Below are 26,520 nucleotides of genomic sequence, written 5' to 3' on the forward strand. Positions count from 1 at the left end.
ACCATGTTAAAGAGATTGAGGATGAACTAGTAGTTGTTCCGAATAATCTAGAACCACACCAGTTTTGAAACAGAGACTTTCCCTACAGGCCAGCTAAGAGAAGCTTCACCTATATCTATGTAAGTTACCAACTCCGTTTTAAACACATTGAGTGAGTGTATTGATTTTATACTACGTATATTTGGGGGGTAGAAAAAGAGGGTAATGTTTCCTTCGTATTTAAGCGTAACTTTAATCGCATAAGGCTGGTTCGTAATCGCGTAAAGGTCTACTGACCTAGATTATTTATACTCAACTGAGCAGAGCCCACATAGTATATTAACTTTGTTCCCATAACGGTAATCCGTAACGGCATAAACTAATCGAGATCGATATAGACTTCTTTATATCAAAATGATCTGGGCGAAAAAAGAAATTTATCTAGCCACGCCCGCCCGTCCGTCCGTCCGTAAACACGATAACTTGAGTAAATTTAAAGGTATCTTGATTAAATTTGGTATGTAGGTTCGTGGGCACTCATCTCAAATCGCTATTTGAAATGAACGAAATCGAACTATAACCACGCCCACTTTTTCGATATCGAAAATTTCGAAAAACCCAAAAAGTACGATAATTCATTACCAACCTTATGTTGATCTTATGACGTAGAATAGAAAATTAGTAAAATTTTGGATAATGGGCGTGGCACCGCCCACTTTTGAAGAAGGTAATTTGAAAGCTTTGCAAGCCGTAATTTGGCAGTCGTTGAGATATCATGATGAAATTTGGGAAGAGCGTTACTCCTACTCCTATATGTGTGCTAAATAAAAATTAGCAAAATCGGATTACGAACACGCCCACTTTAAAAAAAAAAAAATTTTAGTCAAATTATAACAAAAATGTGAATATCTTTACAGTATATAAGTAAATTATGTCAACATTCAACTCCATGAATGATATGGTGCAACAAAATACAAAAAAAAAAAAAAAAAAATAAAAATGGGCGTGGCTCCGCCCTTTTTCATTTAATTAGTCTAGAATACTTTTAATGCCATGAGTAGAAGTGTTTTTAATTAAAAACTAGTAATGTAATAATCGGGTGTAACCGAACATTACATACTCAGCTGATAGCTATGGAGACAAAATAAGAGAAAATCACCATTAAGGAAAATGAACCTAGGGTAACCCTGGAATGTGTTTGTATGGCATGGGTATCAAATGGAAGGTATTAAAGAGTATTTTAAAAGGGAGTGAGCCATAGTTCTATAGGTGGACGCCTTTTTGAAATATCGCCATAAAGGTGGACCAGGGGTGACTTTAGAATGCGTTCGTACAATGTGGGTATCAAACAAAAGGTGCTAATGAGTATTTTAAAAGGGAGAGGGCCTTAGTCCTATAGGTGGACGCCTTTTCGGGATATCGCCATAAAGGTGGAACAGCGTGACTCTGAATTTGTTTGTACGATATGGGTATCAAAAGATAGGTGTTAATGATTTTTTTTAAAAGGTGTGGGCCTCAGTTCTATAGGTGGAAGCTTTTTCGAGATATCGCCATAGAGGTGGACTAGGGGTGACTCTAGAATTTGTTTGTACGATATGGGTATCAAACAAAAGGTATTAATGAGAATTTTAAAAGGGCGTGGGCCTTAGTTCTATAGGTGGACGCCTTTTCGAGATATCGCCATAACGGTGGACCTGGGGTGACTATGGAACTTGTTTGTACGATATGGGTATTAAATTAAAGGTAAGGGTATTAAATAAAAGGGAGTTGCCCTTATTTGTATGTGTGAATGCGTTTTCGAGATATCGACCAAAATGTGAACCAGGGTGTCCCAGAACATAATCTGTCGGGTACCGCTAATTTATTTATATATGTAATACAACAAACAGTATTCCTGCCAAGACTCCATGGGCTTCTGATTTCGCTCTGCAGAACTTTTTCATTTTCTTCTACTTAATATGGTAGGTGTCACACCCATTTTACAAAGTTTTTGCTAAAGTTATATTTTGCGTCAATAAGCTAATCCAAGTACCATGTTTCATCCTTTTTTTTCGTATTTGGTATAGAATTATGGCATTTTTTTCATTTTTCGTAATTTCGATATCAAAAAAGTGCTCGTGCTCATAGTCGGATTTAGGCCATTTTTTATACCAAGATAAAGTGAGCTCAGATAAGTACGTGAACTAAGTGTAGTACAGATATATCGATTTTTGCTCAAGCTATCGTGTTAATGGCCGAGCGAAAGGACAGACGGGCGACTGTGTATAAAAAATGGGCGTGGCTTCAACCGATTTCGCCCATTTTCACAGAAAACAGTTACCGTCCTAGAATCTATGCACCTGCCAATTTTCAAAAAAATTGGTAAATTTTTGTTCGACTTATTGAATTAAAATTATTCTGGCGGAGCCACGCCCATTTTGAAATTTTCTTTAATTTTTGTATTTTTTTGCACCACATCATTACTGGAGTTGAATGTTGACATAATTTACTTATATACTGTAAAGATATTAAATTTTTGTTAAAATTTTATTCAAAAAAAAAAATTTTTTTTCATGCGATGTTTTAATTTAGCGCATATATAGTAATAGTAGTAACGTTCCTGCCAAATTTAATCATGATATCTTCAACGATAGCCAAATTACAGGTGCAAAGCTTTGAAATTACCTTCTTTTAAACGTGAGCGGTGCCACGCCCATTGTCCAAAATTTTACTAATTTTCTATTCCGTGGCATAAGGTCAACCCACATACCAAGTTTCATCGCTTTATCCGTCTTTGCTAATGAATTATCGTAGTGGGCATGGTTATAGTCCGACATCGTTCATTTTAAATAGCGATCTGAGATGAGTGCCTAGAAACCTACATACCAAATTTCATCAATATACCTCAAAATTTACTCAAGTTATCGTGTTAACGGATAGACGGACGGACATGGCTCAATCAAATTTTTTTTCGATACTGATGATTTTGATATATGGAAGTCTATATCTATCTCGATTCCTTTATACCTGTACAGCCAACCGTTATCCAATCAAAGTTAATATACTATGTATGTGTGCAAAGCACGCTCAGTATAAAAAAAGTGGAGCAGCCAGCTATTGGAAATAATTTTTTTTTTTTACTTTTTGTCTGATTTTATAATAGAGTCGATACAACCGAGCCCTGGAGAAATTTAGTTTAAAAACACGATTTTTATGTAAATAAAACAGAACTAGTTTGACTTGCATCACGGGGTTGCTCTAAGGTTTTTTTTGAAAAAAATTATTGTTATGTATAAGGCTTTTTGTTAGAATGAAAGTGTGTGTGACTTTATACTTTACCACCTTTCCCATAACCTGAAATCAAATATTTTACAAAGAATTCGACACATTCGCGATTGCCGAATTGTTTGTAATCCAATTAAAACTTCAAAAATTTGGTCCATTTCTTTGGGATTTGGTCCTTTTTTCGATGAATTTCGGTTCTAAATGAAAACATGGTGTGACAGTCGTGATCAGGAAACAAAAACAAAATGCAGCTCTCTCACAACACGCAATAACAGACAACAACGTCGTTGACTTCGACAACACAAAAATTATAGGCAAAGAAGCTAGAGAGAAAACACGATACACCTTGAAAAGCCTACGAATTTTGCAAAATAGGGAAAAGAATATGAATAAGAAAGAGGACACAGATGGTATAGCGGCCACTTACATATTATGTTTATAAGATTTTACCTTTAGTATGACAAGTGTACCACAGTCAGCGTTGGCAGAATGACGACGCCGTCGTCGTTTTGACGATTTTCAACTAGAATGGCGCTGGACGATTTTGTAATGAAAAATGACGAATTAAGCCTGCCTTCTATGTACGATTTATTTTAAATATTCAAACACCAAGAAATAGATCCAATAATGTTGATTTTAGATGGACACTACACAAATAAATATTGAAGTGATGAACTTAGCTCGTGAAAACGGAGTCCTGATGATATCATTGCCTCCGCATTCCACTCATAAAATGCAACCGCTAGACAGAGCATTCATGAGCCAACTAAAGACTTATTACAGTACCTAATTAAAGCGTTTTATGAGAGAAAAGTTACTAAATTCTATTTAGTTGGTCTCTTTTCCAAAGCGTATTATAAGGTTCAGACTGGCCAGGTTGCAGTTAACGGTTTCAGATGTACTGGTATATATATACCCATTCATCGAAATTTTTTACTGATGCAGACTATATTGCTGCAAATGATATGTATGAGCACGTAACTGCCGAAAACTCTGAAGTTTCCGAGCAAAATAATGCAACTTCGGAGACTGGACGTACTCTTACTTCACCGACATCTAATACAATTCGAGTGACCTATCCAGAACCTGTGGCATCAACCAGTAAAGGAGTCGTTTCACCATGGCAGATTTTACCATTGCCAAAGAATGGAAAGCCAGTTGCTACCGGAAGAGGAAGAAAGTCAAAAGCGACAGTATTAAAAATATCACCATATAAGAATCAGTTGGAAGAAAGCAATCGGAAGATCCGGGAAAAAGTGAAGCCAAAAATTAAAAAAGAAAAGGAAACTTCAAAAAACCAGGAGCGAAAGCTAGAAAAGCTGATTGCGAAGAATTAACCAGTGACTTTGAAGTAAGCGTTGTCTACGCAGAATCGAACCAAGGGGATTTTGTTGAAATGCCCCCACACGGAACAATTTGCCCTTTTGCGAAAAGTTATGGAAGAACGAAAGAAATATATCAGAATGGAGTGTTTGTTTACAGTGCGATACGGTTTGGGCTCATAACGTCTGCATTCCCAAAAAAAAAAACAAATTTTTATTTGCGAGACTTACACAAATTGAAGTTTTGAAGCAATTTTGATATTTCCAATAACTATTTAATTTTAAATATCAACGAGCCAAGGAGGCATTTTATTTTATCTTTTGAGAAGCTATTTATCTTTTATTAATAAAATTGGTAAATTTTAAAAGAAGATATTTAGTATTTTCTTTAGTAAAACTGATCTGGTTATTATTCGGGTTAGATGGTATATTATACCAAATTAGCCTACGTTTGCGTACTACATTACCCGCCAACTTTTGGGGAAGCGGCATTTCGGGCTCACCCGAATTTCATCTTATAAATTGTAAGCTGTTGGTGGTATACAACTTTTGATAAAGTACGCTATAGATGATATTTCATAAAACAAAATGTGACGAAAAATAGGTGAATTGGACTTTTGGTTAGGCCAAAATTACCCAAAAACTAAACGCTATACCACAAATGCCGCTTGAAGACCTTTCTAAGGTTCCTTCAGAAGTTTTTTGGAAAACTACTTCTACGATTAAACGAGCTGACTACATAGGCTTTTTCTAATTTATTTGCATTCGTTGCAGATCACACGCTTCAGCGAATGTTTTTGTTTTTTTTTTTTTGTATCGTCTTTATTTACAATCTGTTGTTAGACAATAAGCAAATTTTATAACATTACATTTACATTGATGCATTAAGTGCAATTTGCCCTATAAAAAGGATTATTATGTGACTTCTATGTATATACAACTGTAAATGTCGAATTATGTAAATCAACTAGGGGTATGTGTTAACATACATATTAATATCTATATATTAATACGCTAACAAAATTTCCATACAATCAATTGACAGGGTGTTTCGCATACTTAGCATACGTAAAATCAAATAAAATTTATATGAATCGATTCGTATTGATCAGCCGCAGTGCATAGGGCTATTTTTGTTAACAAATATTACTCTATTTGTTTATAATTAATAGAAAAAGTTTTTTGTAAATTCGAAAATCTGTGCAACTATCGAAATTGCCATCTGTAGGACGCATTATGTTCACAAACCCCCTCGGTATATAGCTCCAAATTCTCAATTGTCGCGTTGCTCAAATGTTTCATCTCTACATATGTATATATTTGTACACGGCAAACGGTGAGAGAACTACTGCTTCGCTTATTTTCTGTTGAAATAAAATATTGTTTCCCATTGTTGCCAATTACCTATATTGGTCTGTACCAAAATCCTTAAAAAAATGTTCTAAAATAATTGTTAGCGCGCAAAAAAACTTTAAAGAGAAGCAATAACTTAACCGGCCTATTTTTTTGGACAAATTTTACTTACACGTAAAAGTATAGGTCTTTATTTAACAGATTCTTTGTTTTTCATTTTAGGTGCTTTAAAAAAATGAAATCAGAAATAATGAGTCAACTTTTGTTCAAACTCACTAAATTTATTTATTTATAACAATTAATTGCAAATTGGACCCAAATGTTTTTTGCATTTCCGGATTTTATGCTCATTTTAGATATAGCACGTCTTATAGCGAACAAAAAATAAATAAATTTGCTACAAAGATATTACATTAAAATTTGTATATTGTCTTTTATGCTAATTTATTTTTATATTTTTATTTTGTTTTTTATGAACGTATCCTCTATTCTATTCGAAATTTTCGTTTTCGTTTACATATTACATATGTATTTATAATTAATTTAATTAATTATAATTTAATTTAATTAATTATAAATACATATGTAATAGTAAAGCGGCAATTGCATACCTAACCGGTGGTGTGAAATAGGTTAAATTCCTTTAGCACATTCCTTCGTTCTTAACTAAAAATTCATGTTTTTTGAATTATGACGCTATTGAATTAAATGGGCGATATATGTATATGTAGTTTATATTGGTGGTATAGACCTATTGGGGAACCGAGCACCCAAAACTAACTTCGGTAGCGCGCCAACGGCGTATCTCCCAGGTGGTGTGGAAAAAGCAAATTTTCAATTCAATTTCAAGTAATTTCACCACAATTCTATGTAAATTTCATTTGATTTTACATATTTGTTATATTTTTTTAAGGAGCTCCATACCAAAACTTATAATTACATTTGAAAAGTTTGTAGAAAATTTAAGAAAATACAATCGAAGATTATAACGTCTTAGGTCAAATTCAAAATTTTAATGAGAACATTAAGTAAGATAGATCAGTTTGCTATATTTCCACTCACTGCTCAACTATTACCGCATTATTGCACTACCCCAACACTGGATGCATAGTGAGTTGAAAAAAATACAAGTTGGTCGAATTTCGACCACGGGAGATACTAGTATTTATTATTAGGCTACCTTTGTTGGATTATATATCCATTAATCGGATGCTTAGATCCCATAACCCTAATTTGTGTATGTCGCTTAAAGTTATGAAATCAATTTTATTTTAGTAAATATGTTTGCGTGAATAATTTCAATGTTTTTGTTTGTTTTTCTTTTCTTTCTAATTTATTCTGCTTTGTTATATCTTAGTATTATATTGTTCACAGACGATATTTAATGGTAGATATGGTCATATATATTCATTCAAACACTCCATTTGTTTACAAATTTAATACAAATTAATTACGTACATAGATCTCAATGGGAATCCCAACATTAAATATACGAACATTAGAATCTTCATATTTCCACAATGATCACATTAAAACCCGGAAAAAAGTTTAAGTGCACTTATTGCGATTTTATATGGAACTGTTTGTTCACTTCACTTAATTTTTTCGCAATTTAAGTACTTTATTTTTTTTCTATAAACATTTTTGTAGTAAACTCTGCCTTCTTTCTCATTACATAATTTTTTTATATTTTTATTTTATTTTTTATGAAGGTATCCTCTTTTCTACTCGAAATTTTTGTTTTGTGTCACACTTACATATTAGATATGTATTTATACAAAATTAAACGGATGGCGTGAAGTAGGTTAAATTCCTTTAGCAAATTTCTTCGTTTTTAACTAAAAGTTCATGTTTTTTGAATTATGACACTATTGAAGTAAATGGGCGATATACGTATATGGGTGATATAGGCCTACTGTGGAACCGAGCTCCCAAAACTAACTTCGGTAGCGCGCCAACGGGGACCTTCCGGGTGGTGTGGAAAAACCTGATTTTCAATTCAATTTCAAGTAATTTCACCATAATTCTATGTCAATTTCATTTGATTTTATATAATTTTTATATTTTTGTTTAAGGAGCTCCATACCAAAACGTTATAATTACATGTGAAAAGTTTGTAGAAAATTTACGAAAATACAATCAAAAAGTACAAAGTCTTAGATCAAATTCAAAATTTTAAAGAAAAATTAATTAAGTTAGACCAGTTTGCTATATTTCCAACACTTGATGCATAGAATGAGTTGAAAAAAATACACGTTGGTCGAATTTCGACCACAGGCGATACTAGTACTTAATTATATACACTAACTTATACACATACATTACATTAAGTTCATCCTCCCATATAACCCCCAAAACTAGTCCGCCCCGCGTTCCGACAGCAAAAAAAAAAAAATTTCAAAGGCTATACGAGAAAAAGGCCCCATATTTGCTTAGGATCTAAGAGGCAAGTCTAAGGGGTGCAGTCTTTGCAGCCGTCGTGTTTCTTCGCTGTTGTCTAGCAAGTTAGTGGGTTGTGGGTTTGGATGGTTGTTTAGTCTGTTGTTGTTGTTGTTGTAGCAATGCTCGCCCCACCTAATAGCCGCGACCGATCACAAATTGTCATCAATATCCTCTAACGGGAGTCCAAGGAAACTTGCCGTTTCAACAGGGGTGGACCATAAGGAAAGGGGTGTTAGAGGCATTGGTTCCACATTACAATTAAAGAGATGGTTGGTGTCATGTGGGGAAACATTGCAAGCAGGGCATACATTTTGTATGTCGGGGTTGATTCTGGATAGGTAAGAGTTTAACCTGTTACAGTATCCAGAACGAAGTTGAGCAAGAGTGACACGCGTTTCCCTGGGGAGTATGCGTTCTTCTTCTGCGAGTTCTGGATATTTTTCTTCAAGTACTGGATTCACCGGGCAATTCCCGACATAAAGGTCCGACGCCTGTCTATGGAGTTCACCAAGGACCTGCTTGTGTTTTTCTGCTTCATACGGCTGGGTTCTCAGGTGCCGTATTTCCTCAAAATGCTTACGGAGATGACTCCCTAGGCCCCTAGGCGGTGCTGGTTCGTCAATCAGATGTCTGTTGGGATGCCCAGGTTTCTGGGTATTCAACAGAAACTGCGTGGTCAGCATCTCATTTCTCTCCCTGATGGGGAGTATTCTCGCCTCATTATGCAGATGGTGTTCTGGGGACATAAGAAGACAGCCCGTGGCGATTCTGAGAGCAGTATTTTGGCAGGCCTGTAGTTTCTTCCAGTGGGTGGGTTTTTAGGCTTGGCGACCATATGGGTGACGCGTAGCAAGTAATCGGCTGGCTAATTGCTTTGTATGTGATCAAGAGCGTTTCTTTATCTTTTCCCCAGGTACTGCCAGCAAGGGATTTGAGGATTTTATTACGGCTCTGAATTCTTGGAACAATTGCGGTTGCGTGCGCACCAAAATGTAGATCCTGATCAAACGTCACACCCAAGATTTTGGGGTATAGGACAGTCGGTAGCGTAGTGCCATCGACGTGGATGTTCAATATGGTCGACATTTGGGGCGTCCATGTTGTAAATAAGGTCGCGGAAGATTTAGTCGGTGACAATGCCAGGTTTCGCGAGGCGAAAAAACTGGAGAGATCAGGGAGATAGCCGTTTATTTTATTGCATAACTCATCGATCTTTGGGCCTGTGCCTGTGGCCATTATTGTGCATTCATCGGCGTAGGAAACGATTGTGACTCCTTCCGGTGGTGAAGGTAGCTTAGATATGTAGAAATTAAACAAAAGCGGGGATAGGACACCAGCCTGTGGCACCCCTTGTTTAATTCTCCTTTGTTTTGATGTTTCGTTTCTGAATTGCACCGATGCCTGCCGACCACCTAGATAATTTGCGGTCCACCTTTTAAGACATGGGGGAAGGGTGGACCCTTCCAGGTCTTGCAGTAACGAGCCATGGTTGACCGTATCAAAAGCCTTTGATAGGTCTAACGCTACGAGTACTGTTCTATGGTGGGGATATTGATTCAAACCGCAATTTATCTGGGTGCTAATGACAATTAGCGCGGAGGTAGTGCTATGGAGTTTTCTGAAGCCATGCTGATGAGGGGCTAGCTGCAAATGTGCTTGGAAATAAGGGAGCAAAATGGCTTCAAGCGTCTTTGCCACTGGCGATAGGAGAGATATCGGACGATATGACTCACCTACGTTAGCTGGTTTCCCAGGCTTTAGTAGCGGGACCACCTTGGCCATTTTCCATTTCTCGGGTATGACAAAGGTGGAAAGAGACAGGTTGAAGACATGCGCTAAATATTTGAAACCCTCTTTCCCTAGGTTTTTAAGCATCGGCATGGCTATGCCGTCTGGGCCCACTGCTTTGGATGGTTTAGCGCGACCAATGGCGTCCTCAACCTCTCTAGCGGTGATGGTAATTGGTGACGCGCTGAGTTTGTGTTTATGTGCGTGTCTATTGGCTCTCCGTCTATCTTTGTCGACCGTAGGATGCATTATATATTGTCGGCAGAAAGCGCTCGCGCATTTTTTCGCATCCGACAGCACCTTATCGCCAAAGGCGATGGAAACTTTGTCTTTGTGCTTAGTCGGATTCGATAGGGACTTTACGGTGGACCAAAGTTTACCTACAACGGTAGAGAGGTTACAACCTCTTATGTGTTCTTCCCATTTCGCCCGCTTGTGTTCGTCCACAAGCAATCTGATGCGTTGGTTTATATCCCTTATTTGGGGGTCGCCTGGATCAAGCTGTCTTATAAGGTCGCGTTCCCTCGCTAAGCTCGCGGCCTCCGCCGGGAAGTGGGGCCGGATTTCGGGAATTCTCCCGGCGGGAATGAAATGTGCGGAGGCGGATTCAATGACCTTACGGAAGGCACGCTCCCCTTGGCGGGTATCAGTCGGGATAGGGAGGGCAGCAAAGCTGCTGTCTGTTGCAGATTTATATTCTTCCCACTTTCCTTTTTTGAAGTTTATGAAAGTGCGTTTTTCGGTGAGGATGAATTCGGCGGTACGCTCGAACGAAATAAGTATGGGCAGGTGGTCGGATGCCAATGTTACCATCGGCTGCCAGTTGACGCAGTTTACGAGTTCTGCGCTCACGATTGAGATATCTGGCGAGCTATGACAGCTTCCTACCATACGTGTGGGGGCGTCTCCGTTTATTGTGCAGAACGTCGTTTCGTCTATTTGATCCGCCAACATCTCACCCCTACTGTCCGCCCGCAAGTTTGAATGCCATAGGTCGTGATGGGCATTGAAATCGCCTAAGATAATGCGATTGTTGCCAGTGAGTAAGGCCTCGATATTAGGGCGGTATCCACTGGGGCAACAGGTGACAGGAGGGATGTAGATGTTGATGATTTCTAGATTTGCATCGCCTGACCGGACAGATAGGCCTTGACGTTCTAAGACATTGTCACTGCGGTCGATGCCAGGATCAAATATATGATATTGCACAGAGTGGTGTATAATAAACGCGAGGCCGCCTCCATTTCCGCTCTCGCGGTCTTTCCTGTGGACATTATAACCAGAGCAGGTCTGCAATGCAGATCTTGCTGTGAGTTTAGTCTCTTGAATCGCAGCAATGCGGATGTTGTGCCGCTTCATGAAATCGACTATCTCCGTAATCTTCCCAGTTAGTCCATTACAGTTGAACTGCAGAATTCTGAAGTGCATGAGGGGTGACGCCGCCACTCTAGGGGTAAGTGAGGGGTGAATACGCCTAGGTTGTGGAAGGCCAGGACGCAATTGCTGTTGTGGCCTTGGGACTGGGCGCCCTTGGGCAAGCATTGGGGTACCCGGATGATTTGGGTTTGCGACCTGGCAACATGGCGCGATGAAACCCGTCGGGGGGGTTGCCGTCGCGGAGACCAGAACATCTAGGAAAGTGGCACCACCCAAGGCAGGAGCTGCATTGAGCGGATGTCGCAAACCTATATATTCTGTGCTGGCAGACGGTGCAAACGGAGGCAGGGACTAAGAGTCTGTTTCCCTGACCTGCACGATTGCTGCCAGAAAAGAGGGGGGGAGAAGAAGACGGGGGCAGGGGCTGATGCTCAGCATTGCTACCAGCTCTACTACGAAGGTAGTAGTTATGAGTGGTATCAGCTGTTTGAGTTGTTGGCGCCGTGGAGCGCGAGCAGCAGCGGGTACTTGTTGTGGCTTGCTGAGCAGCGAAGCTGCTGGAAGGTAGTGGGGATACGCTTAGGCGTAGACTACGGGACGCCCTTGGGCGTGAGCAGCAAAGAGCCACAAAAGATTTATAAAAGTTACGTGGACGTCGGGTTTTGGGATCAAGCCCAGAACAACCTGTCCGATGCAACCATCCCTTGCACGAGACACACTGAACATAGTATGACCGTCCTAAGAAGATTCTTTTCTGGCAAATGCAGCAAAACCATTTCTCAGGACCGGGGTCTGGAGACGGACCCGGATGGGGTTCGATACCTTCCCGGAGTAAGAGAATATGTAGCAGTCCTGCTGCAAGGAGCTGCTGGGAGGATGACAATTTGTGGGAGGGACGAAACAAATTAAATGGGGTCACACTGAAATGACAGTCCTTGGTCGGGAAAAAAACCCAAGTCGCTCCGGTACATAGAACCGACTGCCTTGGGAAGCGGGTTGTTTAGTCTCTCGATATATCGTGTGCTGTATCTTTTTATTTCGTGTATAACCATGGCTGTTTTTAGATCTTTATGTATATGAATATTTTTCATATACCAGGGAGCTTACGCTATATTAGTCTTAACGTTTTTGATTGGTATCTTTAGATCACACCAATGCTGGAATTACTTGCAGTGCCCCAGATTTGGAGGTCATACGACCAAACGGGTTTTAGCATTGTTTTATAAAGCAGAATTTTATTTTAAAGACTAAGTGAGATTTTGGGCCAAGCAACCAGTACATCTTTCTTGTTTTAATTTTGAGCTGTAAACTCTTTACTTTAATGTGCTCACGCCAAGTAAGTCTCTTATCTAAGTGTATTCCCAAGTACTTGGCACTAGTTGATCGAGGAATTATCGTTTTATTAAGGCTGACTGTGGGGCACTCTTCTTCCCTCAGTGTGAAGGTAACTTGAACTGATTTCGAAGCATTTACAGAAATGTTCCAATTTGTAAGCCAAGATTGTAATTTGTTTAACTGCGTTTTAGTTTCCTCTCTTATTGGCATATCTGCAGTGAAAATTGTGTAGATTGCTGGACCCAGTACACTACCTTGCACAACTCCAGCCTTTATCTCATACATTTCTGAATACGCATCTTGAATTTACACATAGAAATGTCTGTAACTTATGTAGGATCTGAGAAAAAGATAGAGCGGGGTGGGAAATATCTTTTTAATTTTGTACAGCAGTCTTGAGTGCCAGACTCTGTCAAAGGCTTGATGAATATCTAGAAATATACCACAACAATACTTTTTTCTTCAAAGCTACTAAGAATAGTTTTAACAACACGATGGCATTGTTCTGGAGTTCCGTGCATCAAATTGATGATCTGATAAAATCGATTGACGTTCCACCTCTGGCATTAATCTTCGAAGAAATATTCTTTCGAGTATTTTCGAGAAAATTGTCAGCAAACTTATTGATCTGTACGAGGATAACTCGTTTTCAGGCTTGTTTGGCTTTGGTATCATTATTATTTCAGCGCATTTCCACTGTGAGGGGAAATCGCTAAGCCTAAAGCTACAGTTAAAGATTAATACTAAGAACAGTATCCATTTTGTTGGAAGTTGTTTGATTGTCCATGCATCAATATTATCATGGCCTGGAGACATTGAACTTTTTACTCTTGAAATTTCCGCCTGAACTTCCGCGACTTTTACGGAGGGTATGGGCAGTCGATGAATGCTTCGACACCCTGACGGTGGCTGATACTGTTAAGATCAAATGGCTGAAATGTGGCTTTAAGATGATTGGCAAAGGCTTGTGCTTTCCTTTCGTTTGATCTGCACCATAAATTGTTAACGTCTTTTATGGGGATCTGTCGCAAAGGAGGTCGTTTTAAGTATTTAGTGGCCTTCCAGATGCTGTGCTCATCGTTTTTAACACGCTTTTATTAGCTTGGCCTGTATCTATGTAACGGAATATTTGAGCTTAATTTTCACCGGTTTCTAGAAGTCTGATTAATTTGAGGCTTTGCATACGTATCAAGGACCGATGACAATGCATTAATGTGGTGGTGCGGTGACATAAGATCAACGGCCATAAGGTCAATTGGCTTTATTACCACTTTGAATGGCCATAAGTTTGATTGAAACTTTGCACACGTATCAAGGCTCGATGACAATGCAATAATGTGATGGCGGGGTCACATAAGGTTAACGGACATAAGGTCAATTGAACTTATGACCACCCCAAATGGCCATAGATTTGAAACCTTGCACATAATGCGAAAAACGCATTCCTTTATTAACGATAGAAGTGGATGCATGGCACATCTACGAAAGAGCATACTGGAGCCCTTTTTAACACGCTTTGATTAGCTTGGCCTGTATCTATCTATGTATCCATGTATGTATGTATCGGAATCTGGAGTGGAGCCGAGAGCCCCGGTAATGCAGAGCTCCGAACTCCGTTGCACCTTTTGAAGCATTTTAAGATAGGTACTTTTAGCTAGTGCAGGCCACCAGACCAAGGCACCATAAAGAAGAATCGGGCGCACAATTGCTGTGTAAATCCAGTAGGTCACCTTAGGGGAGAATCCCCAGGAGGTGCCAATTGCCCTCTTGCAGGTGAACAGCTCTGCTGATCGCTCCAATGATCTGCGGACCCTTGGCAATTTCGGTTGAAAAAACCGCGTCCAGCCTCCCTGCGTCTTGGCCCTTTTCGGTGCCGTGGGGTTGGATTCGTCCATGGACCGCTGGCGTTTCGAGGTTTCATCACTCTCGACTAAAACCATTAAAAATACTTGAACTAAAAAATTAAAAATAAATAATAGTTTAAAAAAAACTAAAAAAACATGCTTTTGTAGCTAATATCATGTTTCCACCAAATGCAAACACCGTGTTTGCCTTCGAAGAGCGTGTTTAAGGGCAAACACAAGTCTAAACACTTGTCAAATTCCAAACAAAAATCGAAACCCAAACTCACTCCAAACCCATCTTTGAAAGAGTGTTTGTGTTGGGTTTGCATACCTTTTATTATTAACTGATGGCAATAATGTTCATTTATGTCAATTGTTGCTCTTTTGTTTTCACATTCTTCTCGAAGTCATGGCAACATTGTTTGCGATTGTCAATGTGCCAATGTCAATATCAATGTCAATGTGTGTGACAATGTCAAAAGAGTTAAAAAATTAAAAAAGTTAAAAAGCTGTAAAGCCACAAATATGGCACAAATAATTAATAAAAAAACTAAAATGCTATGGACGCCTGCGGCAGATGAGGCATTTATAGACCTGTGGGAGGAGAAGGCCAGCGAGTTGCGTGGGCCACGCAAAAACTCTCACATATATGGAGAAATGGCCCAGTCATTGGCAGGATTGGTTGGCGACATTCGTTCCATCGTACAGGTAAGAAATATGAAACCGGAAAAGAAATACTTTATCCGAAAAACTGTCGGGAGATATTTGCAGTTGAAGTTGGCGATTTTCATGTGGTTGTTGTGCTTAATGTTGGTGAACCCACAAAAAAAATTGTGAACATAAGTGATTGGCGTGAATATAGTTTTGGTCCCAAATCGGTGTTGTACCCACCCAGGGTAATTTTTTATAAGCGCGGCCGAAGGCCGCCAATGCAGAAAGGTGTTCTGCGCAAAAATACTGCGGATCCCACCCCCGGTTTCGGAGGGACCCGTGGGTAATTCTTCGGTTTTTCGTTAATATCTTTTGGACGACTTAAAATTTTTATTTTAAGCCTTCGGATTATTAATACTGATGTCAAGACGCGCCGTTTGACACCTCTATCGATATTTTTGGTAGCGTATTAGCAGTCGACCCCTCGACTACTACCGGAGATATTTGCAGTTGAAATTTACGATTTTCATGTGGTTGTTGTAATGTTGGGGTACCCACAAAAAAAATTGTGAATGTTTGGCGCGGATATATTTTTGGTCTCCAAATCTGTGTTGGACCCACCCAGGGTAATTTTTTATAAGCGCGGCCGAAGGCCGCCAATGCAGAAAGGTGTTCTGCGCAAAAATACAGTGGATCCCCCCCCCCCCCCCGTTTCGGAGGGACCCGTGGGTAATTTTTCGGTTTTTCGTTAATGTCTTTTGAACGACTTAAAATTTTTATTTTCCGCCTTCGGATTATTAATACTGATGTCAAGACGCGCCGTTTGACACCTCTATCGATATTTTTGGTAGCGTATTAGCAGTCGACCCCTCGACTATTACCGGAGATATTTGCAGTTGATGAAAACATCAATGGGGACTGACAGCTGAGATCGCTACTCAAAACCAATCAACCTTGGGCTTCAAGATGTATTCCCCTTCTCAAATAGGAAGGTTCGTTGGGTTTGTTGCTCTAGTTTGGCACTCTTCCATACTAGGCAAAATGTGTTTTTTTTTTTTGTTGTGCTTGAATATAACTGTTTTAAGTTAGTAAATGTTTTAAAAATAATTTACCTGCCAATGGCTATTTTTTATTTAAAAACAATCGTTTATGCCAATTGATTATCATAAAAAATATAGTCAGTTACATATTTGCATTGAATTTGTTGCTTTTGTTTTGAACAACACTATATATAGAATTAAAATGTATATGAACTTTGGCACCTTCACACTTATGTATAAATGTATGAAATATACCAAAATGTAGAAAAACGTAAAAATAGCTTTCTGTCGACACCAAACTGGTTTAAAGAGTTCATGCGAACAGATAGTTTAAATCAGCCGAAATTTTTTTGGGAATGTCCAGTTCCAGTCCGGATATATGTAAACATATCTTTGTATATACTTTATTTCGACGATTTTTGTAGTTAGTTTGTTTAAACTTAACCTGCGGTTAGTGACCGAGCAAGCAACCGGCGTTGAAGGTTACTTAGCTCGTCACAACGGTGCGTCCCACATCCATAGGTAAGCCCAGAATGTGTATGCATATAGCCTATGGCGCATTCATACATATTCTATGCTAGCTTACTTGAGAATATTTCTTGCTAATAAGTGGCGAGCTAAATAGGGGTGAAATGACACCCAAAATGATTCCTGCAGATCAAGTGCCACCACGAACGGCGTAATGAGAGCGATTTGGGTTCAGCCACAGGTCATTATTGTTGTAAGGGAGCAGGAATAGGGTGAGTCGATGTTTTTCACCTGCCTGTTGGCTCATAGTCTAGATCTCTCTACCTAAGGACATATACATTTTTGAGCAAAACAGCGACCGAAACAACATTAACGCCAAAGCCCAGAGAAAGCTTTCGAGTTGCCTTCAGGGTTTACACAAGAGTGTCACAGCTGACTTCAACTTGCCCACATCATCAGCACAGAAATGGTTCTCTAATGAGGTGATTGATTTAAGGACCTCTCTAAATAAATTAATGATACTGTGCGTTTCAGCAAAGAAACACACGCAATTGGATAAATTGTACAAGCAAACTTACCGAAATATTCCATTAATCCGTTCCTTATAACCTCCCCTTCTGATCTGTAATTTAAATTATTGTGACCTTGAGGGCTGCGCCTGGCATATCGCTGCATATCCACAAGCCAATTTTCTAGGACAGGGTCCTTCTCGTCGATCAAAAAATTGTGAAAAGCGCATGCTGCAGAAATTACGACATTTTCATTTTTGATATGATTATCAATACCTTTTCCAATTCTCCTAAACCTAAAATATAAAGAAATTTGTATTAGGACTGAAAGCGATTTCCGTTTTTATTATGTACATATATTCACCTGGCTTTGTAATGGCCGAAAGCATTTTCAACGACTCGTCGACACTTGGATAACCTATAATTAAACAATTTCTGTGCAGCCGAGTTTTCGATGTTGTACGGGTATGGCTTCATGACATATTGCGAGAGTCGGAACGCGGAGTCGCTTATAATATGCACTGGTATTTTTGTGCGCCCATGATACCAGCTCATTTCGTCGAGAAGTGCACATTCCTGCAGCTCCCGCTTGAGAGACGACCGCTCAAATATACTTGAGTCATTACATCTTCCCGGGCTACCACAGTGGATGTACATGAATCTGTATTTTGCGTCCAACAAAGCCAAAAGCACTACGGAATACCAACCCTTATAATTGTAGTAGTCGGCAGCTTCTTCTTTTTTAGGGTGTATCTCTATGTGACACCCATCTGTATTAGATAACGAATTGTGGTTTAAACTGTTTTCCGTGTTGTTATTAATTTGCTTCCCTATGGCTCCAATACATTGTGGATAACCCATTGCATTGAAGTCTGCTACTCCTTGCTCTATCCCAGTCCTTGTGAGGGGGAAGCTTTTGAAATATTCCCGCGCCATGCACGCCCAGACTTCATTGCAAAACTCAATTAAAATTTTGCAAACAGTAGCTTTGCCTACTCCAAACAAACTTGCAATCGATCTATATTCACTGGAAGATCCCAGTGCATATAAAGCAATTGCAACACGCTTCTCTAAAGGAATCGCATTCCTATAATTTGTGTCCTTCTTCTTCATTTTTTGAAGGCGAATGCACAACTTCTCGAAGCTGGATCGTGTCATTCTAAAGTTTTCCTTAAAAAACTTTGGACCGTTCTTCTGGCAGTCTACCTCCCAAAGGTTACTTGAATATTCCTGAAATTTATTTATTAAACCTAAAAATTGTATATTGAAGTTGCTAACATACCAAACTCCATACACTTTGCGAGTGTATTATAATTTCGTTGAAACATGCAGCTATAGTCAATAGCATTTTGTTATAAAGAACTTTTCGTTTTAAATAGTTCGTTGTCACTTCGCTGTCTATTATTTCAAAAAATAATGACACAATCATCATAATAAATTGAATTTTATGAACCATTTTTAATTTTATTGTAACAAATATAATTTTTTCAACTTCAAACTTCACAACAAAATAAACAATCAAGCGAATGACAGTTTGAACACAATTTACCTCAAACACGCAGTGGAAACAGTTGACAACTATTTCAAACCCAAAACTGGCAAACAAGGTGTTTGGGTTTGGTGAAAACAGCATATAACCGAACTAAAAAATAGAAAATAGTTTTCAATTAAAAAGAGTTTATATAACAGTAGTAGAAGGTCAAACAATCATTTATAGTTAATCACCTCAAAATAAAATTATAATAAAATTTAAGTCATTAACAGAATAATTTAATTCACAGTAAAAAGCGTGGGGTGCTTGATATTGAATGCTAGAATCATTATATTGGCAACTATCTGAGAGGAAAGATATGAAATGTAGTCAAATGCACCCCACGCTTTTTAATCTGAATTAAATTATTCTGTTAATGAGTTAAATTTTATTATAATTTTATTTTGAGGTGATTAACTATAAATGATTGTTTGACCTTCTACTACTGTTATATAAACTCTTTTTAATTGAAAATTATTTTCTATATTTTAGTTCGGTTAGCAATAAAAGCGTGTTGTTTTAGTTTTTTTAAACTATTATTTATTATTTGGATCAACATTCCTCAGATATTCTCCAATAGCCTCATCTTTCAACTCAGCCAATTTGGATTTAAGCTCTTTAGTTGCTTTGTTAAGAGCTGTTTTTCATTTGGGTTCCTAGTATTTTGCCAAATTCTACGAAGCCTTCTTTAATTTTTTACCAGCTCAGAGAATATATCTGAGTAGGGTAGCTTTTTTCTCGATGGTTGGAAAATTTTATTGCTATCATGAGATGAAGCTAAGGAAGCGGCTTTATGTATTTTGCTGGTAAAGTTCTCTACAGCATAATCTAAGTCTCTTTTTGAGTTTATTTCCGTACTAAGGTTTATGTGCGATTCTAGCCAAGTTTTGAGCAAGTTTATGTTAGATCCTTTATGTAAAATACGTTGCTTCCGACTATTGACGAAAGCAGGCATGTTGAAATTTTCGATTAGAGCAGAGTGGTCTGAGCTGAGGTCATTAATGTTGTCTATTTCGAGAAGACTTGGGTCGATTCCAGAATATACCGCAAAGTCAATTATGTCAGGGTTTTTGTTAGGGTCTGTAGGCCAATAAGTGGGTCTGCCAGTGGACAAAACGTTGAAGCTATTTTCGGTTAGATGTGAACGGGAGCGTGTCGTTATTCTGTATTAAAAAATTTGGGTGACAAAATTCTGTAAATTGCAAAAAAATTCTGCTTGAACAAAATTCTGCTTTTTAAAATTCTTCTTTCTAAAATTCTGCTTTTTCAAATTCTGCATGTTTAATTCTGGAAGTCAAAATTCCGGAATCATGCAATGACGTAGCCGGTGTTGGATCGGCTAAAGATTATTTTCTTAAAGTGCGGCCGAAGGCCGCCTATACAGAAGGATATACTACGCAGAAGGACATCACCGTGGCGGTGCTGAATTAAATAGAAGGGACGTCATCATTGTCATGAGCGCTGAGGTTAGCTCAATTTGCTTAGAGATCAGTGCTTCTAGCTTTTCAAAATTGTTATGGCTAGTTGTTGTAGGGCTTTGTTGTCTTTTTGTGATATCTGCGTAGCTTATGTTGTTGTTGGGAAGTGGTTGCTCAGCATTTGACATATACATGGCATTAGATCTGCTGTTGACCGACCTGACTGTATCTTGTTTACAAACAAGTTCCTGATAAACTCGACAACCCTTGTAGTTGGCGGTATGGTTTTGCAGGCAATGTACACATTTTGGTGGAGAATCATTGGCTTTTTCACAAAGAACGGTCGGATGGTCTAGCCCACACTTCACACATCTAAATGGATTTTTGCAATAGCGTTTGGTATGTCCAAACTCCTGACAAAGATTACATTGTACTAAATCGTTAAACTTTCGAGGCGCCTCAATTTTGACCACTGCACTACATACCCGATTGATATCAACTATGGAACAGGCAACATAAAGTTGGCCATGTGAAAAACATGATTCCTCCAAATTCACACCACAAAGGTTAAGTGTTTGCCCTTGGGCTTTGTTGATGGACATCGCAAATGATAAACTCACAGGATATTGTAATCGTTTGAATTCAAATGGCATATCAGTTGGAGTCATAGGGATACGCGGTATTAAACTAAATTCTCCTTTTGATTTACCAGTTAAGATCGTAGCTTCAATCAAATTTGGAAATAAATTTTTCACTGTCAATCTGGTGCCATTACACAGTTTTGGTGGATTAATATTTCGCAATAATATAATCAAAGAACCCACAAAGAACCTCAAACAATGCGGTGGCATACCAGCCGGTTTTATCAATTTAAAAATTCAATTGGATAATTCATTTCCTCATTTTGATTCATAGCACTGTCAATTGATTTATATGTCGTGACTACACCTGGGAGTTTTGCTGGAATTTGAAAATTAATGGCATTGATATGAATGTTATTCGGTGCTAAAATGGCGAGTTCTCTCAACCAATCATGATTTCTGTAATTCTGAAGAATATTTGGAAAAACACATTCAATCAATTCATCTATCGATTTCGTAATTGTACAAAAATTGTTCGGTACAGTGATCAATCCGTTGGTTCTGTGGATTTGTATTTTGCCATCACCAATTTCAAACAATTGTTTTGAAAACTCATACATATCTCCAAAGAACTGATGACTTCAAACAGGCACTTATTTCATCAGCAGGAGTTGATCGAAAAATGACAGGCAATGTTTGTCGAAAATCCCCTGACAGTAATATCAAAGCACCACCAAGAAGCTGTTGATTGCCACGTAAATCTTGCATTGTTCGATTAAATGCTTCTAGTAATTTTTATTCGCCATTGTACACTCATTCCATAAAATAATTGACGTTAATCGCAGAACTTTTGCCATAGCAGAATTTCTTGAAATATTGAAAGTTGGAGTTTCAATCACCTGTACATTCAATAGCAATTTTAATGCAAAGTGTGCTGTCCGACCACCTTCTAATAATGTAGCAGCAATTCCCGAAGATGCAAGTGCCAATGCAGTTTTCTCTTCCGATCGAATAGTCCATAAAATCAGTAATATAACGAACGTTTTGCCAGTACCACCAGGTGCATCGAAGAAATATAATCCACCTGCATTATTGGTAATGGCTTGCGTGATTGTGTCATATACAAGTTTTTGCTGAATACTCATTTTGGTTATATTCGATTGTACAAATAAACGCAAATCATTAGAATTGAATTCCTGCTCACGTTGCAATTCACGATCAAACAGATCATGCATATCACGAATTGGTGCGATCATATCCAATTGTACTAATGCTTTATTTGCAATCGTTAGATACATATCTTCAATTATTATCGAAGTTTCGTTGTACATTTCAAAGTTATCAAGAAATTAGGATTTCTTGCATGATGACGCCTACGAATTAAAATATCGTCTACAATATAATGTTTATATTTGTTCCATAATTCAAGTGGATTTGATGGCATACATGTTGATAATATTGTAACGAATTTTACTTGCAAATCCTCTTATTTGCAATCTTCTGCTAAGTTCGATCACTAAACTGTTGAATAAATAACTCCAATATGTAATAATGGAAAATGGCCTTTATTAAAGTACTTCACAATAACACTCAAACTGTGCAACGAATAGCTTGCTTAATAACCAAACTGATTGATAGCTCAAATCAAACTGAATTCCAGCGCCTCCACAATTTCCGCTTTTATACTCTCGGATTTCAACGTTCGCATCTTCTAGGCGCTTCCAGAATCTACTAGTCCAGCAGCTCTCAAACTTCTCAGCTGTAACTACAATTGCATGATTTTATAGTTTTTCTCATTGCATACTTTCAGGAGTATCTCAGATATATGCATGTGTTTGTGCATTGACTCTCCGCTGCTCGTATACGTTCATGGTACATATGTGTAGACGCAATTATTGTTTCGTTTATGTAGATACATAATGATTGATCTATGGATGTGAATTCACGTCACTGCTTAGCATCGGCTTAGAGACGATAGCATCGCTCAGTGCTGCTAACATTCGTTACAATATAATGGAAAATAGCATTCGTATCTGTTGAGGATGAGCCGAAATAGATGCATCATGAAGTGTTGAATCCCAATGTACATGATCCTCCAACAAATGCAAAAGTTGGCATGCTTCACGGTATGTTTGACACAAATGACCGTTGACTGTTCTCAATTCTTGAAATGATTTTGGGCCATTCACGTTAACAAATAACAATCTCAAATAAAAACACTCAACATTGTTTTGATGTACTGTATATATTCCCCCATTTGCATCTGTTTGGAAAATGCAAGGATGCCCATGAACTGCTGTTCCTTGTTTACGTCTTTGAAATTTTTTCGAATACACATTCCATGTGTAATACTGAGGCACTTCAGAATATAACAAAGTTATCGCAAATGTATCAGTTTTGCATAATTTGAAAAAAGCTGTTAAGGTAGTTGCTGGTGGTTGTGCTGCTCTTTCCAATACATTTGCTACATTAAGATAAACACGTTGGCCATTCTCAAGATGTACAGCCAAGTGAGCAACCGCAGGATGTCTTTCGTGCATTGGAAACGATATAATCCTCCAGACAGCTTCATTGCTACTAATATAGCGCCACATTTGATACTGAGTAATTTCATCATTTGTATTATCACCAGTAACACCAAAAATTGCCATATCGCTCCCTTTATTTACATACTTGCAAATATATTTAATGGATTTGACTGAACTATAATATTCCACATTTATATGAGCATTGAATATTTTCGATAATAATGGACAATACGGAACCACCCAACGATTATCAACTTCAACTTCCTGGTTATGCATTCTAATGGTTGCCGTTTTGCCATTATCATTAGGCGATCTACGTCGATACAACGGATATCCGTCATTGCCCGTTATTGTGTCTAAAGTAAATTGCCTTGCGTGTCGTTTCGAACACTTTTCATCACTCATACATGGTGAATTTTCATTTAGTTGACCGCACGGTCCATGTATCATGTTTTTAACGACAACTTGAAATAACTCAGGATCAGCAGTGTGATCAGGAATTTCAGCTGATATTAGGTTATCAATTTGATCCGGAGTTATTTTATGTACCAGCCAAATTAGTATATGTGCGTGCGGCAATTCCCTTTTCTGCCATTCGATGGAGTACATCCCTGCAAAAATCGCGAGTACTCCATGCATGCATGTATGGAGTACTCGCTATGGACCAACCGAGTACTCCAAAATTAACCACAATTCATACAAAAAATATGGTCCAATTAACATTGCGATGTCCTAGGCTGGACCACATACTCCAGTTCCGCATTACATCAGAGTAATCCATGGAGCACCCACAGTCCAATAAATATCGTGTAGTGATTACAATCGTTAAAAACGAACAATGATCGGCTTACAATCTGTTCGTGTAGAAACATGAGTTGGTTCATTGCTGCATTACAGGGGAGTATAATGGTAAGTACTCCAGTGGACCACATGATCCAACGATTTTTGCAGGGATATGGCAACGCACATCCCCAAATACATATAATTTCACAATTAAGTTCATAAGTTCTATACATTTTTGCCGAAAAACACGCGCAGTAATGTCATGACGATCGGTTGTCGACTGTCCTGCAAATAAATTGTTTTTGATGTCATTCCACTGCGGATTACATGTAAATGTAATGAACAGATCCGGTCGACCGTATTTTCGTACATAACACATTGCGTCTTGTGCATATTCGTTCATATTCCGTGGTCTACCAATATACGAAGATGGCAATATAGTTAAACGTCCGATGTCATTAATATTAGCATCATTCGCTATTTTGGAATACATATGAACGATGTACTGATGATATAGTTTACCACATCTCAAGATATGATTTTGTTCTTGTGGACGAACCATCAATCGATACGAATAAAAATTCATGGCAATATTTTTTTTCTGTACATGTAGACCTGAAAATAAGTGCAAAATGTGACTTAAGAAATTTATACATATGATGAAATGTCAACACACTGAAAATATTATTTACCTGTTCCTGGATCAATCATTGGTTCATTGATATGGTAGCCATCGTCACCTTTCCAATGCAATATTGGGTAATGTAATGCGTCGTAACTACGATGGAATTCCGAAGCACGTTGCAATTGCTCATTTGTGCGATGAAGTATAACATCACGGGATTGAAACTGTACACCAAGAATTACAATTGCAACCTCATCAATTGTCGGTGCATTGAATCGCCTTTCATGCTCTGCAAAAGGTGTTCTATCAGCCCCTATTACGATTTTGTGATTATCAGATGGCATACGATCGAGAGCAATTTTGAACAATTGAACTAATGCGTTATGCTGATGGAAAAACCTTTGTAGCTCACAAATAATTTCTCGTCTTGTATTCAAAGCAATTGCACAACGTTGATCCAATTCACGATTTTCATCACCAATAAAATAAATTTGCAAAAATTTATAATCAGCGTCGGGGTATGGCAATAACGAACCAGCTTGATGATAAATTTGGCCCTAAATCTGCAACATGTATGCAATTTTAGGTATATGTTGCATAATAATTTTTAAAACTATAGAATACTTTTATGATTCAGATTGATTGGGACAATCCTGTTTAAGTATTTACCTTAAACTTCGGCATAATATTATCTCTAATAATGTTATTAGCACCAAAAGAAGTCATTTGAAATGCCGAATTGTATTGTTGAATATGACTCAAAAAGTGCTTCGAATTTTCAGAAGTCCCAAAAATTAATGAAGACAATGGTTCGGTGGAGTTTCTAATGCTGGCAATCTCACTTTGCCATTATCACAACACATGCCGGGCGTTTCACCTGGAAATTTAGCCGCTTCACAATATGGACATATTGCGTCCATTATTCCAATATATCCATACATCCTGTAATCAATCTGAATGTTGTAATTAAAAGCAGCACGCATAATTTCAGGTACAACAGATCTATTTCGTGCATTACGTTCACGCTGCGATGCATTAGCTTGTGTTCGTTCATCTGGAGCCTGTGATCGCCTTTGTAATGCCGCAGCATTTGCATGAGGCGTTCGGCGACCTATATTACCTCGTGTGGGTCGTGGCATTTTTCTTTCAATTAAAAAAAGAATAAATTAAATTTAAAAAAATGTCTACATTAATAGTGTTACACCATATGTTTTTTCTAATAAGGAAACACATATGCATTCGTATAATTCACTTCAACAGTTCAAAACTTTCCGTTTTTTGCTCGGAAATTCGCTTTGCGCTATATTTCTTCTTTTCACAAATTCACACAAACTTCAATAATTATTAAACCAAAAACACTATTTGCATTTTTATGTAATAATTTGCACCGCGGTAATTTCGCACATTACTGAACGTATTCGGCTGCCTCGTTTATTCTGCTAACGAATGGCGTTGAGGCCAAAGAAAAGGCTCCAGCGATGTTTACACTCCAATGTCATTTATTCTCCTAATTTGAGTTTTCTTAATGCTAAGAGCCAAAGCTCTATATACATATTTATACAAAATATTCATGTATTTCTCTATGCAAAAAAATGCACCCTAATATTGTTCGATGTCTTTTCAAAGCCTACTTTGTTTGTGGATCTGCCTGCTACATACATACATGTTGATATAAATATAAT

At 38.1% G+C, this 26,520-nt stretch overlaps 1 protein-coding gene across 1 annotated transcript; it reads right to left on the reverse strand.

The window, feature by feature from the left end:
* Positions 1–5,387: 5,387 nt before the first annotated feature.
* On the reverse strand, positions 5,388–25,977 carry LOC137254181 (uncharacterized). The gene is made up of 6 exons (XM_067791911.1): positions 25,681–25,977; positions 24,906–25,062; positions 21,802–22,202; positions 17,737–18,602; positions 17,442–17,668; positions 5,388–5,398 (listed from the first exon to the last, which is right to left on the reverse strand). Exons 1-6 carry the CDS (start codon positions 25,975–25,977, stop codon positions 5,388–5,390), a joined length of 1,959 nt encoding a protein of 652 aa, XP_067648012.1.
* Positions 25,978–26,520: the final 543 nt, after the last annotated feature.

This window comes from Eurosta solidaginis, chromosome 5 (genome assembly GCF_040869045.1).
Source record: "Eurosta solidaginis isolate ZX-2024a chromosome 5, ASM4086904v1, whole genome shotgun sequence".
Classification (NCBI taxonomy): domain Eukaryota; kingdom Metazoa; phylum Arthropoda; class Insecta; order Diptera; family Tephritidae; genus Eurosta; species Eurosta solidaginis.